Below are 16945 nucleotides of genomic sequence, written 5' to 3'. Positions count from 1 at the left end.
CAGTACTGTAAACACAACATTGACATTACATGATTTATGGTTTCAATGTCTAGACTATTACTCCTTATTCATCAGGTAATGTCCATCAGACTATTACTCATTTCCCAAATTCAAACTACTCTTAAAAGCACTTCCTTTTGGATCTGATAAGGAGGTGATTAGTGCTATGGAACAGTAGTTTGAGGAACAGTCTTCACATTTTTAGCTGGTTTGCAAACATAGGAGCATCGTGCAAGGAAGTGTATTTGACTTTGGGGGAGTGGGTGGAATAACTATAAAATTTCATCATTCCAGGTGCATTCTCTGGGTTCGGCTACGAAATTATCAGGAGCTACTCGTATATACATTTAAACATGAAACATAAGGTAATCGATGTGTCATATTATACTAAGCAAAACAATATGGATGGGTGTGAAGCCTCATGTGCAGTTTTGGAGAAAATTGGAAAAATGAGTTGTTTCTGAAATCTAATAATGCTGTATAAGAATTTTGCCACTTATTGAAGTGAAATAAATTATACATATATGTGTGGATGTGTCCTTCCTCATCTCTCTACATAATTCCCATTGAGATTCAGGTATTTGTGTCTCCATTGCAGCAATTTGTCCAATCCTTTTGCACAGGGCCGTAACTTATGGGGGAGAAGGGAGGCAACTGCCCCCCAGTGACGCCCCCAGCCGTTTGAGGGGTGCCAATTTTAAGACAAAATGTTCTTACTCCATGTACGATACGAACATGAAATTATAAATGAAACATCAAACAGGTTCAGTATATCACAAAAACAAAACAGCACACAATAGGTAAATAAAACAAAAATGAGTTGTGGGCCCATTTTAGTAAAAAAGTGTGTACTATTAGGGACTAATAGAAATAATATTTATTCGTGTGGCTTTGAGATTTGTCAATAATGTTCGCTTGATTAATTTGCGATGTGTGGAACGGACCGAGGGGCGTGCGGGAGGGCCCAAAAAAGGATAAGAAAAAAATTGAAAGAAGGAGCCTATTTTCAAATTTTGCGGGAGGAGCCAAAACAACATTTTTCTGTTGGGGCTCAAATATTAATGCTTGTCTTCTCAGAAAAAAAAAAGATCTAAGTTACGGCGCTGCCTTTGCAAAAAAAAAAAAAAAAAAAAAAAAAATCAGGGCTCTGGCTATTTCGAAATTCTCCTCACTTTTCGCTTCACTTCTTCATCACCAGTTGACAAAAGACCAGGTCGCTTATGTCAAACCTGAACTGTTCTTCAGAGAAACGCAATTCGACGTAAGTGACCTCGTATCTTTTTCTTGACTATAACGCTTACCCCATTTCAGTAAGAAACATGACACAAAATTGAAGCATTAGAGTGGGAACAGCCTCACTCTCGATACAGCCTCTATTTAGCGCCTAGTTACTTCCATCTTTTTCTGGTGTTACAGTCTGCAGTACAAGGTGAACGTTTCGAAACAAATCAAGAAACGAAGCGAAATGTGATGAGAGTGCTAAATAGCAACGGTACGACAAATAACTGAATCTCAATGGGAATTATGCGGAGAGATGAAGAAGGAGCCATCTTTATACAAATGTATAGTTTACATTTGTTACAGCTTAGGGAAACATATATTGAACGACCCACGTATATATATCAGTGATGTTAAGCTCGAGAGAAAAGTTATGTTTTAGGGCAAATTTCCGTAAGTTTCTCAAAAAAATTAAAGAAAGTAATATTTATGCCAATGCAAAGTATATTATTCATTGTCAAGAACAATTATCACCTTTTATTCTGTTGGAAAATATTTTATTTATTTATTTACAGTATATGTAAAACTACTATAGCACTTTCTTGCTCTATGTTTTCCTAAAAATAACACATACATTGCTAACAATTAGGCAGGGAAATGATCGGTTGAAAGAGCAGAAAGTGCTATTTAAATTTATACTACAAAGGAAGAAGAAGATAATTTGGATTGCGTATATGGAAAATTAAAGTATGATTAGCAGGGAACTCTCAATTCAGGCTTTCTGCTCTAATTTTTCCCAGGATACTTCGCGGTCCGTGACGTCATCTGGAGTTATCGCCAAAGATGTTATAAAATAGAGGATCTGGCCATATCACAAAATCGTGAAGCCATACGTATCCTATGATTGGTGATTTTCTTGCCTGGTAATTTCTTCTCTCTCCATACGCGCAGCATGTAACCATCGTATAGTATAAATCTGAAGTAAGAACTTAAATAAAGATAAAGGATAGACACATTCAGTGGCGTATTTAGGGGGTTGCTTCCGGGCTTAAGCCCCCCCAAAATCTTACTTAGTATAGTAAGTAAGATGCAAGTAAATGTAATATCTTGCAGAATTTTCACATTTCCAGGCAAAGCCCCCCCCCCGAAAGTTAACAAAGCCCTTCCCGAAACAAAATCGTAAATACACCACTGGACACATTACATGTTTACATATGAAGATTCCAATATTTTGAGCAAACATATATGCCGTTCATTCTAATAGGATGAAGAAACATATGGGCAAATTCTCTATTTTGTAACGTCCTTGGGTATCGCGAGGTATTGTTCAAGGGGCAGACCCTCTATTTTGTAACGTCTTTGGGTATCGTGAGGTATTGTTCAAGAAAACAAGTGAAATACTGCACACGCAATAGTTCCTCCACAAGACGTCACGGACAAGGAGCCAATCAGAAGGAACGCGAACTGGGGCTACCTGTTATTTTATATACCTTGTATGATTACTTATATTCTTAATGCAGAAGTATCTTCTATTAATTAGTCACAAAGAAAGTAAATTATCTCACAAACGACACGAGGATTATGAGTGATACAATGTAGACCAGTGGTTCTCAACGTACTTCCTATCACGATCCCCATTTTATCACATCCTCTAGCCAGCGACCCCCATATAATTTCTGTTTTGTAATAAGCTTGTGTGAAATTTTTAATATACCTTTTGCGGAGATCTTACAATATTCATCTATTTTTTGAATAGTACAATCCGTTTCTTGCATTAGTGAATAAAGCAACTTCCCTAAAAGCGAATGGTTTGAAACCAGGAGCGTCATTTCAGATTTTGCTTGGGGGGGGGGGCAAGACCCCTTGATATAAGTAAAATTTCGCGTTTTTCACTGATTTACTACTATTCTATTGATAAAATCTATATACATCTCAAACTCAGGGGGGGCAAATGCCCCTCCCTGCCCCCCCTAAATGACGCCCCTGTTTGAAACCAAATTTGTTTAGTTCATTCATTGTATTACAAGTATTGAATCCGATCCGTCACACTGTTTCAAAATCGAGACCATTTGAAAATTTTAAAACCTCATAACCCCCATAATTTTGGATCATATGATAGAAGAATAAAGTGATTTCTAATTTTAGTTAAAAGTCCTGGACAGTTGTTTAAAAAAAAATATTGAATATTTTAAATGACTTTAATGTGTATCACGAAGATTGAACCAGACATAGTCGCACTTGTGAAATCACACCATGCGCAGGTATCTCATTAGCTTTCAATTTTCTGACGGTGTTATGCATCAATTGACCAAACGCCATTTTTCGATTTTCGAGACTTTTACATCAATGTGTAGGAGACAATGTAAATAATGTAAAAAAAAAATGTTTGAAATCCTATTATTTGCTTAAACGTTCAGGAAAAGCTATTCGACCAAGCGCCAAGAACGGAATCGTAATAGTAACATGTTTGTGTTCCCTTCAATAGCTCAGAACAATGTTTTGGCGTTTGGTCAATTGATACCTAACACCGTCCTTTGTATTTCAATATGCAGGTTTTGTTGCATTTGTATTTTCCTGGTTTTTCAATATGCAGTTCTCATTAGTGTCATATCGTACCTGTTTCATTTAAATTGATTTTTGAACAATTCTGCAACTGTTGAAAATGTTTAATACACCTATTTTTTGTTGTTTTCAACAGTATATGTAAAACTGAAAATATGCCTATCAGAACAAAATTCAAGATAAAATTTTAAAATATTGTATGGCATTACATTCTAAATATATTTAAATTTTCCATTTACCTTCGCGACCCCCGTGAAACCCTTTCGTGACCTCCCTAGGGGCCGCGACCCCCACGTTCAGAAACCCTGATGTAGACTAATGAATATGGTTTGAAGCGTAGGTTATTGTTGTTTGTTCTAATACTATTGAATTGATCCCAGTTAAATAAGCAACTGTGTAAAGGCAGGAACAGTGCCTTGATTGCTTACATTCATATCACTTAGGTTAATGTGTGTGTAATGGAACTGAACCTCGTAAATTAAATCTTTAATTCCGCATTGTGTTCTAAGTAATTAAAATATTGATAATTTTCTGGTATTCTGGAAATATCTATTACTACTAACGTATTGTCAAGTTATCTCATACTACTTATCACATTAGTATCATCATTAGTAGAGTAATTCGCTCAGCAAAGTAACGCGCTCAACCCTCTAATTCATAGTGTGTATAGCAATGTTAAACCTAGCTCTACTGTAAGTAAGGGATATAAGAATATGTCAGTGAGAAGGTCGTGGATGCGATTCCTACTACAACAGCTCTCTCTATTAAGAGCCCTAATCACTGCGAAATTAAAATACCGCTAATTTTACAGTAATTATGTGATATCTTCAAATAGATAAAAGGTAATTGAAATGTGGAACAAGAGCGCGCTAGACAATATTCTTTTGCATAAGGTACCGTTATCACGAGTCACCTAGTAGCTTTCCGTTTGCAGCCATTGAGAAACGCGAAAATAAATGCCGATTTTCTGAATGGCTGAAAATCAAAAGCACATAAATAACTCATGATAATGATATTTCATGTAAAATAATATTGTCTAGCGAGCTCTTGTTCCATTTTGCGATTTTCTTTCATTTATTTGAAGATATCATATAATTACACTAAATTTAGCGGTATTTTAATTTCGCCGTGATGGGGCCTCTTAAGTAATAATGGCACTTACATATATACAGTTAGCATTCTGGAAATGCGTTTATCCTCGAACAATATTTAAGGAACTTTTTAATACACCTAAATTTACCCTAAACAGTCAGTTTGACACAGTACTCGTAGTAAAATGTTTAGACATGCAAATTTGAACAAGTAATAAATCATAAATTCATAATAAAAACAATTACTACTATTAAAATCGATTCTTAAGCTCTGATTTACCTACTGTTATCGTTTTATTAGAGTATTTGATTCTTACAAATTTCACTATTTCCCCTTACATTTTTCAGTTTCAACACAAACTGAAAGTTACACTCCTTGTGAGCTGAAGAAAATGTGTAGCAATGGCCATAGAACTCACAATGTATAATTTGTAGTATTTTCATTATCTCTCAAATTTATCGGTAGGTTTTAGCTTTTCAGAGCCTCTTTCTAACCAGTTGAGATATCCTAGAACTTCATTTTAATCAAATTAATTTATATTATTATTGTTGATGCACGTGACCAATAGACAGGCTTTACTCCATCTAACTGGGTTAATTGATTTCTTTATCTTATTTTCAAAAGTGAAAGAACATAATGTATTTGAAATTACAAAAACCTCTTCAGTATTAATAAACACATACGTTTCTTACCACCAGGTGGAGTATTTGTTGTGTTGCTGTGCGGCCTTGCATTTGCTGTGATGGTGGCAATCGTGGAATTTTGTTGGAATTCTAAAAGAAGTACACACTCTGAAAGGGTAAGTCATTCTTTTATATTATTCCATGTGACTTCTGTCACATTTTTTATTTTGGCCATATCACTCGAATACACTTCACAAACTCGTTGATCAAAATATATCCAATAACGTGACTATCTGAAGACCCTGTAGTGACCAAAATCATGTACGCCCTACAGCATTGTTCCAAAATGTTACAGCCAGTCAATGGCGTCAGTTGCTCTAACTCGCGTACAGAGGTTGATCTGTTTACTTTGAAAGAAGTTACAAACAGTATCTGTCAAACGGTTTCACAGAGCAACAAAACTTCACGCATAAGTGTATCAGTCTCTCAGTTACTGTGTAACAGAATAAAGTTTTGCAGTGAAAAAAATGTTGCCGCAAAAGTCTGTTTAGGATGGGTACGTCATATCTCTTTCGTATTCAAACTTTAGTTTTTTCCCTCATATTAAAACATCGCTGAAACAATCATTTTCTCGTAGGGAGCCACTGCTAGTATTATAATTCACTGCTATGCACAGAACCTTCTTCAACTTATATCAATGAAATCTCATCCAAAGATAGAGTGAATGAAATTCGCAAGACGTGTGCTATAGGAGATCCGGAGTATAACTACATGTCAAACTCTATTACTACAATGAGTTGGAGCCATACATATGTAGCGTAATCAACAGTAAACCGTACAATCCATCACAAGTTAAGGCTGCGAACTATCTACAAGACCAGCGTGAATACATAACACCAAGGAGCGAGAGAGCAAGGGCGGAAAGCTGTAGAGCACCAAGTAGCTGATGACCGTTTGGAATTTGTTGTGACGGTGGACGAAGCAAGGATCTACCTAATTGACTGCTAAAAGGTTCAGGTCACCATTTACAGAGGAACGTTCGTGAAATAGTTTGATGTAACTATGTATGTCAAAGGAACAAAGTGTTTTTAAAAGATGTTTTATAATTGTTATTGGCTTTTCTACATTGAACATCTCAATATCTGTAAGATCGAAAAAGGTATCAAAATCAATATTGCCTTTTACCAAGAACATGTACCATCCCAGGTTTACAAGGATAAAATATCAGCATTGTATTACGATGGCCCCATGGTATGGAACTGCATCTGAACAAAGCTTGTCAAGTCACAAGACCAAAACATCACTGGTCTTCTACCGACGCAAGGCAGCTGAAACTGGTATATACAATACACTATTTCGTTTGGTGATATTTACGTTCAAATTCCAAACGCTAGTCCCATGCATTACTTTGCTACTAGATATCTCCAACGATATTTTTCATGACGTGTTCATATAATACATGATCTCTGGAAAGCCTGTAAACAGGAATGGGACAATATAGTCACGGTACAACTTCTACAAAATGTGCTGTACTTCAAATTGCTATCTAACCGAATTATTTATTGGTTATCACATTAAGCATGATCGATGCTAGCGTGGTGGAATATCTAAAGTAAACGAGAACTTCAATTTGTTCCGATAGAAATTAGTCAATTTCAGGGTTCAAGTGTTCGACTCCGAACGTGAAAATTATTTCTTAATGACGAAACGTTTAAAGTAGTTTATCCACAGTACATGACCTTGCAGAACTGATCTTGTCAAGAAGAGGACTTACAACTTTACATCTAATGAGCTCTTGCTACGAATTAAAATAATGAAAGTCTCGTGTGCCAAAGTCGCTTGTTATATGCAGTAAAGTCATTTCAGATTTTGCTCGGGGAAACAAGATTATATAGTGGCATAAGAGTTTCATTTTCTGTTAGTATATTGGTTTACAATTTATTAAAGAGGATATAGTTCTCAAACTCAGGAGACAATTGTCCCTTGCTTCTCCAAATGACGCCCCTGGACGCATGCTAACAGTTCAAAACAGATAAATTCTTAAGTAAAACCAAATTTGCTCCTATATATTCACATGAGATGAAAATTTTGTACATTTAGTGAACAGATAGAAAGAAACAGATAGAAACAATAATGCTTGAAAAAATTGCATTAGTTGATTTGCTGTACTTCGTTTCTACGACGATGTTATGTGGTTTAAGGATCTGGCCGAGTCACGGGTCTGTCCTGGTCACTTGGCCAAGTTGGTTTCCAGGTCCAATATTTCTTCCAATCATACTTTACACAAGCTTAGAATCCCGAAATCCTCAGCCTCACCCTACGAGAAGCTAATATAAATTAAGTATCGATTGCTTGCTACTTTTTTGCAAGGGACACCCTTTACTAAAAACAAATGTCCCAGTTCAACCCTACTGTATTTTGATGTTGACCGCCTCTAGATAAAGTTACTTGAAGAAAGCCGGTCTGGTTGTTCACGACTCTCGGGTTAGGAAGTCCGTATTCAATTGTGGCATACAAACACGTTGCACATACACACCTTAACATTTAACCCCAACACACCGACCAAATCTTGTGTATTTAAGACTTCTCGAAATGTTGTCAAGACGGAACTGAAAAGAACAGCGTACTTGCAAGACATACTTGTTCGATATTTACACCGAAAAACGCGAATCTAGCGTATGCTATCGTACTTGGGTTGGTAAATACCAAAGTTCTCTTGTCCGTGGGACGCAACCTAGTGTATGTTTTTGTACTTGGGTTGGCAAATACCAGAGTTCGACATAAATCCTTCACAGAAATCTTCACTGCCATCCTTACAATATTCAATTTCCACTTCTCCACGCATGTAATCAAACAGAAATATCATTTCGCGTCCTAGCGTCCTATGCATTACCCAAAAGTGACAATATGGTGCTCCGTTTTCTTCAAGAGACTACAGGAATGTGCAAGCCTGCATTGTCAACACTTACGAAATGTCATTTTAAAGACATAGCAATACATGTTAATTTTTCATGTGAAGGAGAATGGATCTTTGTGAAAAACTAAATATTTCCAGTTTCCCTTAAGGTGCTATTTTATTTTTAAAACCACCAAGTGTTTCTGGCTCACTATGTACTTACAATAATCAAGGTTTTATAGGGAGCAGTAACATGTGTTTGCTGCCATTAAAATACTTGTCTATAATTTGTTACCACTACATCTCGATTTGCATTAACCCTTAGTTAAGTCCTAAATAAATCTTAACATACATACGAGATTAGTTCTGAATTATTCACAAATGTCCTGGATTCATTATGTCCCAGCAAACGTTGGATAGTTCTCCACGTCTCTCCAAATAGAATTCCATTGCATCATATCTTTTGATGTTTGATGATGCCTATATCAACAGTAATATTTTTATGTTGCTACGTGCCACAGCATATGTTTTTGCATACGTCACCTTGTTCTAGGATGATCTCTATCTTTCAGGTAACTCTTTAAGAAGAGGTATAGAGAAATTATAGTAAGCTATAAGAATGCTGTAGGTTCTTAAAAATTAGCCAGTCACCAAAGACTTGCATGAAGGTCATATGGCAAATTCCATTAAAACTGACAGATTGATTCTCTATATGTACTGCGACAGTTTAATGGAATATTACTTTAGGCTAAAGAGCTATGTTGATTGCCCTGTATATATCTAATATGTATTATTCCCACTGATTATTTAAAATCATTTATTGATTTCCATGGGGTTAACCATTCCTTGGTAACCCCATGATACAGGAGGACATTAGATGGTATGGGGTGAATAAAGTGAGGTTAAGAGGCGTTAAGACTAACGTATATTGACTCTCACAGAAGACACCCACTGTTCGAAAGTAATCCCATCTTTTTCTTTGCAGAGAGCTGTTGTCGCTCCTCAGCAATCCCTTTGTGCTGAGATGGCAGAGGAGCTGTGCTTTGCGTTGAGGTGCCAAGGATCACGACAGCGTCCGGCGCTTCGAAGACAATGCTCAAAATGTATTCCAGGAACTACCTACGTGCCAGCTGGCCTGGATCTTCCTCATCCACCTTCGAATGGGGTAAGTCATCAAGTGATCTAACATAGATGCTGCAAAACGACCCATTAGATGCAATACATCTCTGTAATTAATTTTTTTTCATAGTGTATTGATTTCCCTTTCGGAATTAAGGGAAACCGTTGCTAAGTATCTGAAGATACGTGAATGAGAATTTAGCTTGGTGTTTTCATTATCAAGTAATAATTATAACTTTATTATATAAAAGAGAAACATCTGTTTGTGCACTGTATTATCACGCGAAAACTTCTGTGTGGTTCGTGATGATTTCTGCTTCAAGGTAAATGATTAATTGATAAAAGTCAATGACAGGAGACAGGGTGTACTTCTATATCTTTACTTTATAGACGTTAGACACAATAGCACGAAAGTTGGTTTTAAGTTTCTCCTCTCTCTTTAGACAATATGTATGTCCCATTTAGTAGTACAAATTCAACTTGGATGCGAAGAATGGTAAGATATGAGTTGCAGAAGCACCATAATATGATGTTTGATATTCGAAATGTCTCATTTAAAATATAATAGTGTATTTTGTTTATAGTTTCGGACAAATATTTCTTCTGTCGAAGGAAGTTATGTGTTTGTTCTTTTCCATTGTGTCAGCAATTCAAGCTTCAACAAACAAAGAGGTTATGAACATGTTGCACAGATGAAAATTTTCTTTTAAAAATATTTCAATACTAACATAGATAAGAAATGCTTCAAATCTAAAGCTACAATTAGTAAGGAGGTTTAGTGTACCTAAAATTCTGCTTGATTGTAAAAATGTATTAAATAACTTAAGTTTTCAAAATTGTAAAATGCTAACTAGAAAATTATCTTACAATTTTTTGTTCTTGAGAATGTATGTTCTTTCTGAACTATAAATTAAGTTTAAGAGAAGCGGTCTAAAAAAAACTTTTAGTCCCATTTGAAACTTCAGTGAATGATGCTCGTCTACAATCTTAAAAAATTCCATAATTTGAGAAACCCTTTCTTATCTGTGCACCGAGGCAGTCGTTTCGTACAAACAAGATTTAGGAACTTTCATTTGTAAAAAATTCAATGGTATAGTGTCTGGTTGCACTTTATAAACAACTTCTACTTTCCTTCACCTCTTACTAATGAGAATTTCAAACTCTCGTTTGTAAGAAATGGTGTTTGTGATGAACAGGTAAGAAGCAGTTTCTCAAGATTTGCACTACTGATAGAAAATATAATGGGTTAAATTATCTTTCAACATGCCATAGTGTAGAATAATAGCTCATTGGAGTAATCCTATGCAAATGTTCTCTAAATGATTATAAAAAGCTGCAATGGAGGGTTTTGTGCAATGAGTTTCTTCTTTTGCTAATAGAAGTACCACAGCATGAGACTCCTACTTTCCTGCATCGTTAGAAAAATTTTCTCACTGAACATTTGTTTCTGACAAAAGATAATCTTTGTGCGTTACCCTCTATCTGTAAATGTTCTGGCACACTAATTTCCTTTCTTTCAAATTCTTGTAATGAATATCCATAAATTAAAAAATATTGTAAAGCTGATTTAAATAATTCATTATATTTTATGGTTTCGATACTTTGAAAGAAAATTCTCTACTCCTTAGTGTGTTCTCATCCTTCATTTGTGAATGTAATGTGTTAGACTTATAGCATTCTTATCTCAGATGCTTTAAATGTTTCGAAAGAAACTTCTCTACTCTTCAATGTGTTCTCATCCTTTATTTGTGAATGTTATATGTTAAATTTATAGCATTCTTATCTCGGGTGGTTTAAATGTTTTGAAAGAAAATTCTCTACTCCTCAGTGTGTTCTTATCTTTCATTTGTGAATCTAACATGTTAAATTTATAGCATTCTTATCTCGGATGGTTTAAACGTTTTGAAAGAAAATTCTCTACTCTTCAGTGTGTTCTTTTCCTTCATTTGTGAATATAATGTGTTAGCCTTATAGCATTCTTATCTCGGATGGTTTAAGTGTTTCAAAAGAAAATTCTCTACTCCTCAGTGTGTTCTTATCCTTCATTTGTGAATGTAATGTGTTAAATTTATATCATTTTTATCTCGGATGGTTTAAATATTTTAAAAGAAAATTTTCTGCTCTGCAACATATTGTTTACGTGGTACTTCTTATCCTCATTTATGAATGTAATGCTTTAGATTAGAATCCTTGGTTTGTAATGTTCCCTCCATTTGGAGAGAACGTTCTATGCTTAATACCATGCCCTCAATCCTCATTCGTAAGCTAATGCATAAAATTAGAGACGTTTCTTATTCTTGATGTTTTCTATATTTCAAGAGGAAGTTTTATGTTCAATTACACGTTGACTTCTCTTGCTTGTAATTGCAATATCTTAGATTTGAACTCTTGGTTATCTCTCATGTTTCCCACATTTAGAAAGAATTTTATCCCTTCAGAAACATACTCTCATTCCATAGCTGTAAATACCATATCTTAGATTGAAAGTGTTCCTTTATAACTGATGCTTTCTGCATTTAAAAGAAATTTGATATTGTGCAGCTTGTTTGCATATCTAATTAGTAACTGTTATGTTCTAGTTTGAAGAAACATATTGTTGTTTTTTTGTTTTGTTTTACCCTTTTTAAATGAAAATTATCTGCCCAGAACTCTTCTCGTCCCTCGTTTTAAGTACAGCGTTTTAAATTTAAATGTATTCCGTTTCTTCAATTGATCCAAGTTTCCTGTTTAGAAATGTGCTATTCTCTTCATTTTCTTCTTGTGGCGTGAGTATGGGACACAGTGAGATGAAGAAACAAGGAATATTAAGAGAACATTTTTCTGAAACTGTCTACAAAGAGATCATTAAACATTGGAAAGCAAAGATTATAAAGTACAGGACAAAATAAAAACACAAAATTCGTTATTAAAACTAAGCATGACCTAAATCCTTTGTTTTTGTCTTGTTACTTCAACTTGCAAAGTATAGTGTACAAATTAGTAAATACTTTGTGTATTACCATAGAGAAATAATGTGAGTACATAGAGGACTGTATTACAGGTAGAGTCTTTATTTCAAGTATGCCCATGCTGGCTCTGCTGTCTATGTGTTTTTCCCGTACCTTCCTCGAAAGAGGAGGTACAAGTTACTGTGGCCGATGTCCTTCAATAGTTTGATGCCGACAGGATTGCCACTTTGAATTATTTGACGGCTTTCGCTGTGCGCTGTCTTAACCATTCTAAGTAGCCTATCATCTTCACTCGCCAAGACCACATGACTGAATGACAAATTGGCAACACAGCCGAGGTTATTAACCCCCCCCAAACAGATGGAAGGTTTCTTCAGTGAGATGGTGTCGGGGCTGGGCCGAAAGCGTGTTTCACAAATTTTCCGAGGGCACACTTGAAACAGAAAGGTTTTAGTTAGAAATAGTGTGACAATGAATTTGTTAAAGTTAACTTGTATTTTTAAGATGAAAATACTACAGTTGAAAAATCTTTTCATTGGATTTGTTTACAATTATTTTAAACAATATAAACATTTCACAATTTTTACTTCGGATAATCATTAAGGAAATTAATGCATTATGATATCTGGCTACTCTTCTTTTCCTACCTTTCACAAAATTGTCATAGAATTTATCATTAATCAGTTTGATTATCTATATGTCAATATTAAATTTCTCTAAATTTTGATAGTTTTCAACACATTTTGTCGGATTAAAGCTGAAATTTCCCTGAATTGTCAGGTCTTCGAAAATTATCTAACGTACGTGTTTACTCATATTATCCTGAAGCTTGAGTTCTATTCTAAGAAGTACAGAAATTATAACTCTCCTTTTGGGTTTCAAGAGAATTTCCTTCCTACATCGAGCTCCCTCGCCTTCCTAGGTTGGTTGAGGTCTTCTTCATATAGTTGATAGCCCTCATTTTAAAAATGTTAGTTCTTATTCTTTAAAATGTGTAATGTTTTTCTGATCCTACAGTTTAATTTTGTCTCCACCATGTAGAATTCAATGTTGCAAGAAACTATTGACTTATGTGAATGAGAAAGATATAGACCCAGATAATTTAGATTATTCTTAGATAAAGATGAAACTACTGGTTTTTGATATATAGTTCTCTTAAGGAATAATTAACACTTGTGAGCAGAGTATATACACTTAGCTAGTACAAATGAAATACAGTGTAACGGTTTCGACAACTTAACATTATCTTTATCAGATACTAACGGAAAGAGATATCTCCAGAGCACAGAAATATATACTAAAATTAAAAGTACTAATTTTCATTGTTTTTATGGAAAGCCACCTGTGTCGTACTTCCTTGCATGTCATCTGTCAACCACCTACTCTCACGTAATTACCCTTTCAAATGTGTTTATCTTTTTTAAACATCTGTAATCCAACTGTTGTTTATAATTGATCAATTGACTTAAAAATTTTCTTTTAATCTTCCCTTGACACCTATTAAATATAATTTAAAGTAACAAAACTATACTAAATACAACTAATTATAACTATATAGAAATATAAACAATATAATAATATATATAAAACTATATATATGTATATATATAACAATATTAAATATGTGGATTTAAATTACATGTAAATCTGTCTAATCTTGTTCTTTTTCTTCAATTTGTTTTAATAAATTATCCCATAGCTGATGTACTAGCATTTGTCGAGTTCATTAGTTTGTCACTATTTTTCTTTATCCTTTGTGCTCCCTTCCAATTCCATATTATTGGTCTAACTCCTTTTCTAGCCCCTGTACACCTTCCTCATCTGTTCCGTTTCTTGAACGTATTTATATATGGCATTAATTTCTCTCTTAAGTCTCACATTATCCCTATGTTGTTTTATTCTCACCTTAAGATTTTTTCCTTGTTTCCCCAAAGTATATATCACAATCCTTTCACTTCAATTTATACACAACACTTTCATCTTTCTCACATATTTCTTACGTTCTACTTTTCACTTTCTTAACCGGTCCCAGAATTCTTCGTCCTTCTTTTCTGTACGTCTTTACACCACCTCTTCTTAATAAGTTCTTTAGTACTTCTGTCTTCTCGCCAATGCTCTCTATCCCATGCCATTTCTTCTCATCCTTTTCCTATCTGTTCTTTCTTTCCTTGTTTCCTCTTCTATTCTGTTTTTCTTTAACTTCTCTTTGTAGTACTCGTTCTGCTTTAGCAGCCTTTTAGTATATATATATTTCTATGCTCTGAAGATATCTCTTTCAAGGACTGTCTGATGAAGATAACGTTAAGTTGTTGAAACCGTTACACTATATTTTAGTTTAATAAATGATTGTATATACTCTGATCAGAATTGTTGATTTTTCCTTTAGTAAATTACAGAGTCGTGATGAATAGTGTTACATTTTTCTTATCTCGTATATAAATTTATTGTTACTAATCATGCTTGTTAAATTCAGTTACTCCCTTGAAAATGGAATCAGGACAGTTTCGAAAATTATGAAGTTTAGAAGCTCTTAAAACGAAAACTTGTGAACTAGATACTAGTCAGAAGTTGCATTAATTTCTTTATTAATTGTTCTTTTCATTTTTCAGAGAGGAAGCCTCGGTGTTCCAATCGAACCTCAGAAGTCACCGCTACACATCGAGTACGATACCTAGCATTTGCTGTTCCCCAAACGGGGACAAAAAGCGGCCAGTATGTCGCAATCCGCCATTGCGATTTCCCGAATCGAAGGGATACAAGACATAGTTCCCGTTCAGTAACATCAGTCTGGATTGATCACAAAAAGGAAATTATTCTTGTGAATATGGACGTCAGGGTCTGTTAGTTTGTTTGTTGTGAAATAATTTAACTACTACTAATCGCACATGCACATACAATCGAGTAAAGAAAGAGTGCTTGTAGAAGACGAAGAGAATTAGTGACATATATATATTTTTGTTTGGTTGGTTGCTTGAGACTGGCCTAAAATGATAAACAAAAAAGTGTGTTCTTTCTAACATCTAGTTCTCCTGCGTTCTGCAGAACTTTTCGCCGAAACTCTCTCGTTGATATATTGATGGTGGTTGGACATGACTTATATATAACTATTAACTAATATACGATAAATCTATATATTCTTTAAGATTATAAGGAAATTATACTTTGTAAACAATTACATATGCTTATTCATAATTCTCACAAAATATCTATAGCAAGTTAGAAGATATTTTAAAATCACAGCTGGTTATCCAGCTAACATCCCGATTACGACCTCATAAATAACTTGAGAAGGAAGCAAACTGCTAGTAAATAATTATGACATTTAACATTTTTATATAACAATGCTATCAGGAGAATTGATCTAAAGTTTCAATATCTTCGATAGGATCGACATTTAGGAATTTCAAAATATGGGAATATGGGACTGATATTTGTGCTACATTTTAATATAACTTGACAAATCGCTAAGTAAAAGAAAATACAATCTCCTGTTGAGGATGATACATTTACATACATTTAAGACAGACGTCTTATTGTCTGTCTTCAGTAATAACAAAAATAGCAATTGACAATGGTTAAGTAACGTAGTCTCCCATTGGGATTGGATCTTTCTTGTGAGAAAGAAAATTAAAAAAAAAACATTGAAATCGTAAGAGAAAACCTATATACAGTACATAAGAAAGATATATAGATATTTGTACAATTTCGAATTTTAATTGTTGGATATTGTAATTGTTTTTTGTTATGTTTCAGCCCCTGTCAAAGATGTATAGATGATTATATGTAAATGTTGGATGTAATAATAAACTCATATTCCTTAGTTAGATAATACGCACAAGTACTTTGAAATTCGTCTTTCAATTTGTTTATACCCTATATCACATGTATAAAATACATACCCATAAATATTATTATTCATACAGTTATTGTAAGACTTTCTGTTGACGTTATACGAGTGTTGGGACCTGAATACGCGATTTGGAGGTTGGTGGAAATCTTCGTACCATTAATATGACTACTTTATCACCAAAGAGAGAGAATTTTGGTTAGGTCAGAATACAAAATTGAAATTATCCAAAGTGTGATGTGCTTGGAGGTTTGTTTCTATTATAAATTTCCTTTGTCAGTATGATAGCTATTTGGGAGGAAAAAGTGGAATCTGAAGTATGTGTAAGGCGTGCGATTCTCTCCCAATAGGAATCCAATTTGAACCTTGTGCACCAAAGTCATCAGTGTAGCCACTGGACCCGCGGCGACAATTGAAGACTGTTTAGAAATACAGGCCAGCTCTATTCGTCAGACGTCAGTGTACTGCAACTTTTCTGCGTTATTTATTACAGATCACTGTAGAATAACCCTAACCTCGATTTCCTCTTAAAAATCTAATCTTATTTACCTATACATTCTTCACTTAGGGTCTTTTTCAAGGCACAACTTCGCACCATCTTCTTACGTCACTCAAAACTTTTTTCTTAATTAAATCTACC

At 34.5% G+C, this 16945-nt stretch overlaps 1 protein-coding gene across 3 annotated transcripts in view; it reads left to right on the top strand.

The window, feature by feature from the left end:
* Nucleotides 1-16352, top strand: part of LOC145665244 (glutamate receptor ionotropic, kainate 2-like) — a 1018072-nt gene extending 1001720 nt beyond the window's left edge. For 2 of the 3 annotated variants that reach the window (XM_081732544.1, XM_081732549.1), the window contains 3 exons: nt 5571-5671; nt 9377-9556; nt 15068-16351. In XM_081732544.1, the coding sequence (XP_081588670.1) occupies nt 5571-5671; nt 9377-9556; nt 15068-15133 (347 nt within the window). In that variant the 3' untranslated portion in view covers nt 15134-16351. Of the gene's footprint in view, nt 1-5570; nt 5672-9376; nt 9557-15067 lie in introns of all 3 variants that reach the window. The other variant, XM_081732538.1, reaches the window with a different exon arrangement.
* The last annotated feature ends 593 nt before the right edge of the window (nt 16353-16945 follow it).

Source organism: Thermobia domestica, chromosome 1 (assembly GCF_964235325.1).
Source record: "Thermobia domestica chromosome 1, izTheDome1.hap1.1, whole genome shotgun sequence".
Lineage (NCBI taxonomy): Eukaryota > Metazoa > Arthropoda > Insecta > Zygentoma > Lepismatidae > Thermobia > Thermobia domestica.
Note: the sequence above shows the minus strand (reverse complement) of the source record. Positions and strands in the feature narration are given on the sequence as shown.